At 39.3% G+C, this 10,571-nt stretch overlaps 1 protein-coding gene across 1 annotated transcript; it reads right to left on the bottom strand.

Moving 5' to 3' along the window:
* Positions 1-4,752: 4,752 nt before the first annotated feature.
* On the bottom strand, positions 4,753-9,247 carry LOC111784721 (phosphate transporter PHO1 homolog 3-like). The gene is made up of 12 exons (XM_023665332.1): positions 8,376-9,247; positions 7,787-8,141; positions 7,659-7,707; positions 7,480-7,551; positions 7,255-7,384; positions 7,040-7,160; positions 6,406-6,664; positions 6,216-6,320; positions 5,931-6,125; positions 5,525-5,806; positions 5,307-5,443; positions 4,753-5,215 (listed from the first exon to the last, which is right to left on the bottom strand). Exons 1-12 carry the CDS (start codon positions 8,974-8,976, stop codon positions 5,116-5,118), a joined length of 2,406 nt encoding a protein of 801 aa, XP_023521100.1. The 5' UTR covers positions 8,977-9,247; the 3' UTR covers positions 4,753-5,115.
* Between the last annotated feature and the right edge of the window lie 1,324 nt (positions 9,248-10,571).

Here is a 10,571-nt window from a genome sequence, read left to right as displayed (position 1 = left end):
GTTGTGGTCATGGAAGTCACGAAATGGTCGAGGTGGTCAAGGCAACAGTAATGAAGGATACTATAAGAAGAAGAGACAGTCGAGCCAAGCAAATTGGCATGTGGAAGAGGACGCAGTCGAGGAAGAGGCGACCGACCAATCTATTCCAACATACAGTTCCATAAATGTCATAAATATGGTCATAACTTCGACAAATGTTACAATTGTAGTAGAATGGGGCATGTTGCAAAAGATTGTCGAGCCAATAAAAGGTGGAAGAAACGATCAACCTGGCCTTGGATGACGCAACAAACGAAGGTATTATCTTGATGGCCCAAAATGAAGACCTGAAAGCAAAAGAACATGGCGGCGTGAAAGACGATGGCGGTAGTCGTGAGATGATGGAAGCTGTTGAAAATGAGGTGATATGCAGCGGATTTGGCGAAATCACGATATCGGAGACGAGAAAATCGAAGAGGGATGAACAACTGGATAACAGAGAGCTTGAGCTCGAAGAGAGAGAGCTTCAATGGCGGGAAAGAGAATTTGAGGAAGAAAGAAGAAAGAGGATGAGAATGGAAGAGAAAATGGAAGAAGAAAAGATGGAATGGAGAGAAAGGATGGTAGAAATGCAGATTGAACATGAGAAACAGATGATGCAAATGCAAGCCGCAATCCCTTCAAAATCCCAAACAATGGCGAAGAAGAAGCCCACGCGATCAGCGAACGAGCCAAAGAATCTGCCAGATCATGAGGAGGAGATCAGAGATTTGGAGCAACAACCCAAAACTGTCATGGATAAATCTATGGAGAAGTCTCAGTTGCAGACGTTGAAATCGCTGAACGAGAAGGAAAGATCTAGAAATAGAGATTGAAAGGTTAGAGAAGAAAGTGGCTGAGCTGAGTGAGAGTTCTTCCCATCTCAAACATGAGAAGGAAGAGAATGAAGAAAATTGAAGAAGGTGTGGAGAAAGAGAATGACTTATTAATGGAGATTGATGGTTTAGTGGAAGAGCTAGTGAGGGAGGAGAAAAATGTAGAGATGCTAACTCAACAGAGAGACTCACTTGACGTGAATCTGAATCGAGTCCAATAGGAGGCAGTGAATTTACGACACATGATTGAGATAATCACTCGTGATAAAGCCGAAATGGAGGAGGCAAAACTGGAAGTGGAAAATGTCGTTGTGGACTTGCGAAGGGAATTAAGTAAACTGAAAGAAGCTATGACGTCTTTGACTGAGTCGAGTGTGGCTGAGAACGGGAGAAATGAGGAGTTGCTGTCTCAAATGGGCTGTTTTCGAGAATCTCAAAATGAAGTTTCGTCAGAAAAGGATAAGCTTAGTTTGCTACTCGAGGACAAGGAGAGGAAATTGAAGAAGCCACGACTGAGCTTGAGAAAACGAAAACGAAAACGATACAGATGGAGTCATTGAATATAGCGTTTAAGTATATAGGGGGGGGGAGTTTTGTTGAATAAACTTAAATGTTAAATGCCAATATTAGTTAATTTATTATTAGAGTTTAATTTGAAAAGTCAGCCATGAAAGAGAGCCCAGAGTCTGCGTAGGAATAATGGCAGGTTTATGGGTGGCACTCTCATACCAATTATTAGAATTAGAAAAACTTATAAATGCTTAGTCTTTCTATTGTAAAATCAACAAGAAAAGAAACATAGCAAAGAAAAAAGAATACTGGGGTTTTTTTGGATCAACTCAGTGTTCTTTGTCTCTTTGTGTCTCCACCCTCGACATCTCCTTCACAAATATGCAAGTAGTTTTTTCACAGTTTGCACCGGTCTGTCTGCCTCTTCCACTACTCTAGGTGGGTTAGGTTGGTTTTTGGTGTCCTTGGTCGGACAGTTGATGGCTATGTGACATTCTTGACCACATCGAAAACAGGCTCTCGTCCTGGCCACACCTTCCCCCTTACAACTTCCCACAGATCTTTGCACCCTGTTTCCCCTCTTCCTCTTGCCCCATCCTAATTTTTGAGGTGTCAATTTGTGCGTTGAGAAGGGTGCTCTCGCTTTTCGCAAGGCATATGGGTCGATAGAGTAAGGACTATGCGCCGATGGCCGATGGTCTGAATCTACTGAGTCATATAGCTGTTTGCGTCCAACAGTTACTTGCTGCTCACGTCGTGCTTCATCCCTGAGCTTTTATAAGACTTTGGCAGCTCTCAAAGTCCCCTCATATGTCTTCGGGTCTATAGCTTCCACCGTGCGGCAAGTCTGGGTCCAGACTAAAGACAAACTTCTTAGTCATCTTTTGTTCAGTATCTACTAAAGATGGTGTGAAACTCTTTAGTCTCATGAAGTCCCTGTCATATCTTTCCACAGAGTGTCCGCCTTGGGTCAAGTGGTCGAACACAGAGTGTTCGCCTTAAGTGTTCCCCTTTGGATTAATGCTGATTGAGGAAGGCTTCTTTAAAGTGATCCCACTCCATGGCTCCCCCTCCTAGGTTGACACTATCCTTATTGTCCCTCCACCATACCTCTACATTCTTTTGCAGTACAAAGGTCACGCATGAGACTTTTTGGTTATCTGGGCACTCCATCGACTCAAATATAGTTTCTATAGACAAATCCAAATCTGAGATTTTATTGGATCTCTTGTAGTACTAGTGTATGTGCTAGGATCATATCGTTTGAAGTTCATTAACCAATTTTCCCCTCTGGTAGGTTACGAAATGTTGGCTAGTTGGGTGACCATCATAGTGTGTATCATGGCCTGGAGAGACTCCCACATTAGTCTAGTGATGGTGTCTAGTCCAGCCGCTGGGGCCGCCAGAAGGGGTGCAGTCTCAGGTGCAGGTTGCGGCGTCGGTGGAGGTTGTGGTGGTAGTGCAGCTTGTGGTGGCGATGCAGCTTGTGGTAGCGCGACTTGTGGCGGCGCAACTTTTGGTGATGCAGCTGCATCCATCCTAGTCTCTAATCCTTTTCGAGGTGGGCTCTCTTCAGCCTCACCTCACCTTCTACCTCTAATAGGGGAGTCCCTTCCTCGTCTTCCTCTTCCGCGTCCGCATCCTCTGGGCGGCATGGTTCTAGAAACCAAGATAATATTTCTCATCTTTATGACACAACCATAGTTTCGTCCTTATATTACTATTAATAATATATGTGCATTAGCTTTCAATCTTAACATCATAAATAATCTTTTGTAGGGTTGTGTCCTAGGCCGAGTTATCGACATAATGCAATATGGTATTCACAACATACATCTCAACTTAATATGGAAAATAACGTCATTAAGGAAATAACAACATGTATTGTCATCATCCTACATCGTTATCATAACGCTATTGAACTACGTCACAATCATTATAGCACATCATCATACATCATCATATAACTTACACATGTCATCATACATCATAGACCATACGTCATACGTTCATAATTATAAAGCATAAAGAACACCTGCCAGTGCCACTAAGCACGTGTCGTCATACAACAAACAAGTATCCAACTTATCCTATAGTAAGACCACTTACTTGATTGGCCTTAGCCAGTGTTCTCCATAAATTAATATACATTAGCTCCCATTCCTCGAATGTTGTTCCAAGTGTCACCGGAGTTCGTTGTCTAATAGTGACTCGTCAGGTGAAGGAGAATTACTAAGGAGGAGTATTGATCTTTTGCTTTTACCGACTGTAAGGTAAAGGTGAAGGAGCATTCTTGTTTCGTCTTGACTTCCTGGGCAGTCTCATTGTTCAGCGAGAGTCAATTCATTAGCTACTAGGCAGAGGCAGGGTTACCAGAATCTTCTCGGGGCANAGCATTAACCATAAGTAATTAAAAATCCAGAAAAATCTTTAAAATTTGGAAAAATTATAATTTTGCCCTTTATGTTTATCTTTTTCTTTCAAACATTTTTCAATAATTTAATGTTAGAGTATTGAAATTATTTATTTAACGGTCGTGTCCTCCCATAGTTCCTTTAATTGGATCTTTTTTAACTTGCTCGTGAACACCTTAAACTTACTTAAGTTACCTTAATCTTTTTTCTCCGAGATTCCTTCCCAAGATTTATTAAGAATAATCTCCCAAATCATAATAAATAGTTTTTAGAAGTTTTCCAACACCTAAATGCACAAATATATAGAAAAACGATATTCTATAACTTATATATTATACATTCGATTCTTTCTCGATTTTTGAATGATTCTGGTGACTCAAAAGTCTAAATCAACAAACAACATCATTCTAAGAAACTCCAATAAAGAATTCTCGTCAAAGAATACTTTGAATAAGTCGAATCTAAAGACGGTTCTCCAACATTTTTTTGTCAAGAAACTCAACCTCCTCTCCTTTTCTTTTCTTGTTCCTTCTCTCCCTTCCTTCCCCAATTAATTCTGCATTAAGTAAATTAGACCCCTTAAATAGTAAAAGGTGAAAAAGACCGTTTTACCCCTTTGGAGTTGCCTTGGACCATATTTTCTATTTTTTACGATCTTGATTGTGTAGATTTCTATGATTTTTGTTTATCATATTTCTCTTCTACTCCATTTTGAAATTCAACCTTTAAAGTTCTCAATAAAATTTCACATGTCGGAAAAAGAAAAAGTCAGATTAGGACTTACGTGTTGAAAGAGATAGTACCTTAACCGAAATGGAGACCAATGAGAGAGAATGCAATTTTTTCAAACATTTTAGAAAATGAAAACGTGTCAAAAAATGAGTGATGGATATGAACAAGGAAGGAACATAATTGTGTTACATTATTGGTTTGTGATAGACGTGGAGGATGGTAGTATAGTTGAATTATGGTAGTAAAGTGTAATTATATTAGGTGGCCCACTATTTATTGCTTGCATTCAATGCACCGTTGTCATGTTGTGGAATTGAAGGCCTTGACCATCCAACCACATCAAATCTCTCGTTTTCATACGGATCTTATATCATAATCTTCTACATTACAGCTTATGATATTCAAACCATTTCTGGATTTGTCCTTCTCCCTTTGCCTTCGCTTTATCTGCAATCTCTTCATTTCTAACTCTTTCATTTTCCTTTTTCCTTCCTTAATTTCTACCTTCCAATATCCATGGAATCTCAGAACACACAGTTCTTGCAAAATTGCTATATACATCATAAAAATACAACATAAGAAAAGGGTCCATTTTGAATCATCCCTCAATCATCTTTATCATCATCTTCGTCGTAGTTGAAAGGCAACGGCACTGATTTGAACGCTCGGTATTTACCGACATTGTTCAAATGCTCGTTTTCAATTCTGTACCATCCATCATCAAAACATATATAAATAAGTATTGGATAAGACTAAGATTTTTCATTTCAGAGAAAATTGTTTGGTATTAGTTTACCTGAAGAAGTTCCATATGCCACGACGAATGATCTCTAAGCTAGCAACAATTGCAACCAAACCTTCTCTGTGCAAGAAAGGGACTTTGAAGTTCAATACGGTTTGCATCCAAGCAAGTCTCAGCACTACATTCAATGCCTGCAATGTTTTCTCTCTTTAGGAATCGCCAAATAAAACGCAACATGTTCTTGTATTCTCATTTGTTATAATATCACTCACCATTGCGACGAAGTATACGCTCTTCTGAGGGACGAGGAGCTTGTCCCTTAACCACCGGTTCTTCGAATTCCGTTGCAGAAGCCCCCAGTCGATCACGAGGTCCCAGTATGTGCCTGACACTGCTGCTATGACTGAAAATACCCAAGCTAGTACATACCAAATATACAAGTTTTTGTTTAGACTGTATGCTGTCCTGAAGCACACAGCAGCTATAGCAAACGAGTATTTCAATCCGTTTAGTGCGTGCATTTTATCTTTCTCTTCATACAGTCGACGAAGGCACTGCGAAAACACGAAAGGAAGACAACACATTAAGCTAAGGATGAATATGTTCCCATCAGTTCCCAGTGTTCTTTCTGCAATGTGGGAGTTCAGTTAAAAATTGATAGCAAGATTGGAGTGGTACCTGCTGAAAGCGCGACATGTATGGAATAACGGCGACAATGAAACTGAACGTTTGGAATACGGCGCTAGCCTTGCACGTGTTTACTCTAATTCTGTAGTCTCCCCAACCATAATAGCAAATATAAAATTCCAAACTTCTGAGTGCTTGCACCTGGCTGGTTAGCTGGTCAGCTAAGAAAAAGTCTGGGAGCACCACCTGAGATAGAGAAAGTTGTTTGAGGAACAATATTGCAATAGCAACTTCAGAATCTTCGAGCTTATATACACGGTGGCTGACATAATTTACCTTGTAGAGCGGAGCACAGATGCTGTGAAACAGACAAGTGAGGAAGAAGAGACGACTCGAGCGGTATATGATGTTAAACGGGCAGATAAGTATTGCAGTTACAAGCTGCAGAAGAAAAGGCAAGTTTGTTTAGCATTACTGCATATGCAAAATTGAAAGCATTTGGAGAAGTTTGGTGTGAAAATCTTACAACAACTGCCAACAGAGGGATAAGTTCAGTAAATGCTTTGAAATCTTTTGTTCTTGGGTCCATTTCCATGTCAAGGTTTGAGAGCACAGAGCCTAGTCCAAGTACTGCTAGAGCAAAAGCAATAAGGAGAACTTGACGATAGCCCAACTCATTTCCTTCCTTCAAACCAAATATGAAGGAATAATTCACTCGATATCGCCTCCAAAAGTATATGTCCGCAGCATACATAACCAAATGCAGAACAACAAATCCAAACAGGCTGCAAACAGATCAGAGTTCCCACGTCAAACCATTACGACAGAATATAGTTTATGCTGCAACTAAGTTATTACTGTTAGGAATCACGACTCTCCACAATGGTATGATATTGTCCACTTTGAGCATAAGCTCTCATGGCTTTGCTTTGGGCTTCCCCAAAAGGCCTCATACCAATGAAAATGTATTCCTTACTTGTAAACTCATGATCATTCACTAAATTAGCCAATGTGGGACTTCCTCCCAACAATCCTCAACAATTACCAACCAGTTATTTACACAGTGGTTTAAGCTAAGAACAAGGATGACTGAGAATGTACGAGATGAAAATGAACAGGTCAACAACATGTGTAATATGACTGGAGAGTTGTGTAGTTACCTGTAAAGGGGAAACATGGTTTCCATGTACTTTGTGCTTCCTCGACTATCCATAATATTGCGGGCACGGATAATTAAGACGAGGGCTAAAACAAGAGCTGCAGAGCAGCCAGCTAGAAAACCTGCAAATCATTTGAGTTCAAGTAAAAAGGGTTGTCCCTAAAATAATAATAAGCATAAATGGTACAACAAATCATGGTGAAAATCAGAGCATACCCATGGAAAATGTTGTCCTATGTCTCTCTCTCTTTGCTTTGGGTCTTAAAATATTCATTGCTTTGCTGCGATTGGCATTGCAAAAATGTTTGATGAATGTGTTCTCAACTCTCTCCATTAACTTGGCAACCTGCAGTGGCATTTAGTATATTAGAATTGAAGAAAGAACTTGCTTTACTGAGTAACTTCTTTAAGAAAGAAATGGTTTTACAAGCTATATCTCACATCATCTGAGCTTCCAAGGTAAGAACTGTCCACCGTTTTCATGTAGGCTTTTGAGGCATTTCTTGATGTAATCTGCAATCAAATTACAAAGACATAATAAAGAAGTAAGGAGACATGTCCAATGCTACTTTCTTTCGGCTTTAATTCAACACGATCAATCAGATCAGAAATGAAATTACCTTGTCATATTTCTTCATGATCTTTGAGAATGCCAGTGTATTCAAGAAGCTGGGTAAATTCCATGAATGAGAAAAGATTTAGCAACTTGAGCATTGAAAAAGACGAGAAAATAGGGGATAAGATGTACCTAAAGCTCTTGAGAAGCCTAAGTTTCTGGTAAAACACAGAGAAGGCATGCTTGAGTTGTTCTTCAACTTTATTTAGATTGTCTCTGCTGAATTGGAGTTCAGTGTTCTTAGAGATTTTAAGGAATCCCTTGATGGTTGAACGAGGTGTTTCAATGGGTTGATTTATTTTCACACGATCAAGAACTTCTAATGGAGGTGGTCTAACACCCTTCCTTTTGCTTGAGTTATCTTCTTCGACCTGTTTACCTCTCGATATCATGTCGATATCGTCCCCATCTTCATTTAATTCATCAGATTGTCCAAGCTCACCGGCCCCGCCTTCCTCAATTATCTCCATGGCCATGTGAGGTCTCTCTGCTCATCAAAACATATGTTCATAAACACAGTTTCTACTTAGTACTGATCTAGCATACAAGAACTCCATTAAAACCAAAACAAGCAACGAAACAACTTCTTTCAACTTCATCAAACCATGAAAACAGATATCATCAAAAACCTAAACAAAAGATAAATCCAATCCACGGTAATCTAGATGAAGCTAAAACAAGAGCAGAAATTCCTGATTATATATAAACATTCAAAACTCACTTCCAGATAAAGCGCCTTTGGGAGTGGAAACGGACAAGGCAGCGGAAGAAGCAGCAATTCCAGAAGCAAGACGGGTCATCTCAACAGTCTTCTCAGACATATCGAAAACCAAACCCTGAGGGTTCTCGACTTTGACTCTGAAAGCAATCAACGCATCCATCTGCTTGTTCAACATCTCCGCTTCCTTCATAACCTCCTCGACCTTAGCCCTATAGAACTTATCGACTTTGTTAAACTCGTCATCGAGTCTCCTAAAGTAAACGAGTTCGTACTCAGCGCCATCATCGGCAGCCATGAGGAAGGTGGTCTTGTAATTCTGAGAGCCATCTTCGTGCATAGAGTTAACGAGAATGGGTTGGCTCTCGATATCGGCATGGGAAGAAGGAGGGGAAGGATGAGCGTAACCTTGAGTGAGACCGCTGAAGGCTCTGTAGAGAGTGAGCTTGCGCTTCAAGGCAGAAGGCTGAGGGAGCTGAGGAGAGCCAGTTCTGAGCTTGAATCTCTGAATCTCTTTCAAAAGAGACTTGAGGAAATTGTAATCCATGTAGGCGTTGTGCCATTCCGGCACCATTTGAGCCGTGAATTCCTTGCCGAACTTCATTGGGAGATCCAAACGCAGAGGGAAATTGGGAGGACGATGAGGAAGATGATAAGGGGAAGAGGGGAAATGGAAAGGTATATATACAGTGGTGGAGGAGTAGAGAGCATTTCAAAGGCTTGAGCTGTGGTGTGCGGCCATGGAAGGTTCTGAGCAAGACCCAAGCAGACGCGCTATGGCGTATAACACAGATACACAAAGAGAGAATGTATTGGTGGAAGCGGCTACTGTGTATATCTGTGGTTTCAGAGAGATAATTGCTGTTCTTTCCTGTTTTTTCAACACAGGAGAAACATTTGTTGATTTTATTAAATTATAAACTTTTATTTTCTATTTTTTTAAAATTAAGAATAGCCTTGACTCATTATTTTAAATTATTATTATTATTATTTAACCATTTCATTTGATTTTCTCTCCTGAGTCAAGTTAGACTAAACGTCATCGGTCGATATTAGGTTTGTTTTTCTACTACACTTCTACGTGGCTGCAAGTTTGTTTAGTGGGTTTATTGAGGATGCACATGAATGATAGGTGTCGTAGTTTGTAAGCCTACTCATCACAGTGATCAACAATACTTGTAAGCTCCTATCGACTATGACATATGCATATTTTGGCACAAATCCCAACCCAAATTCACTAATGAGCCATTTTCGATGAACCAATCTGTAAGCCTACTCAATTAAACATTTTTAGATATAAATTTTCATTTAAATTAGAGAGAAAAAAAGAAAAGGGGGAAATTTGAAGAATATTAAAAAAAAAAATAATAAAAATATTTTTATTAATTAAAAGAAATTATAAAGTTTATAGATATTTTTAATAATTTAGACCCGATTATATTGGTAAGAAAAGGCGGATTAGGAAGGCAGCGACGAATTTGACCGAGACAAGACGGAAAAGGTAGCGGGTAGCAGGTAGGAGGTAGGTTGGGGGTTTTGCTGTTAAAATAAAAAGAAAAGTAAAGTATTTAATAAAAATAAATAAATAAAAACAAAAAGAAAAGATTGGGTAAAAATGATTGGAATTATCCACGTTGAAGGAAGTAGTCACATTTTGACTGAAACGAACCCTGGAATATCACCAATTCCAACACTAATTATAATATAGATAATACTAAAATGGTCATTTCCTCCACGTTTCTTCCTTCTCCAAATAATATATATACTTTTTCTTTTTTCTGTGTGGGTAATTTTAATTGGATTAGGTGACAGCTATGTAAAGCAAAAGTCGACTTGTCGTTTTCCTTTTTTAATTTTTAATGAAGCTAGTGAAGTATGTTCCAACTATGTTCCAAAATTTTCATGGAGGAATGTTGGTCACTTCAAAATAATATTATCCAATCGCAATCACAATCACTTCAGGGGATAGAGTCAAAGAGTGAGAAGAATCGAATCCTCCAACCACTTTACCGAAAGACTTCCATCAGTCTAAGGTTTAAGGTTGAGTCTCATTCATCTTTAGTGTTTACAGTTCTAGAAATGAGAAAATCCAGAATCAAAGGAAAGCAAGGAGAAGCAAACTAATAGTTTACGAGCGAGGTGAAAGTCTTTCTCTTTTTCTTTGACCTTGTGTTTGAATAAATAGGGTGGGTGGGTGAC

The sequence above is a fragment of the Cucurbita pepo genome, unplaced genomic scaffold, assembly GCF_002806865.2.
Source record: "Cucurbita pepo subsp. pepo cultivar mu-cu-16 unplaced genomic scaffold, ASM280686v2 Cp4.1_scaffold000267, whole genome shotgun sequence".
Taxonomy (NCBI): Eukaryota; Viridiplantae; Streptophyta; class Magnoliopsida; order Cucurbitales; family Cucurbitaceae; genus Cucurbita; species Cucurbita pepo.
Note: the sequence above shows the minus strand (reverse complement) of the source record. Positions and strands in the feature narration are given on the sequence as shown.

Bases quoted from the DNA above. Each gene is read 5' to 3' on its own strand.
- LOC111784721 (XM_023665332.1), bottom strand. From the start codon at position 8,976: ATGAAGTTCGGCAAGGAATTCACGGCTCAAATGGTGCCGGAATGGCAC. The intron at 8,142-8,375 runs GTGAGTTTTGAA...TTTGATGAGCAG, and splicing joins CAAAGGCGCTTTATCTGGAA to AGAGACCTCACATGGCCATG. The intron at 7,385-7,479 runs GTGAGATATAGC...ATGCCACTGCAG, and splicing joins ACCTTGGAAGCTCAGATGAT to GTTGCCAAGTTAATGGAGAG.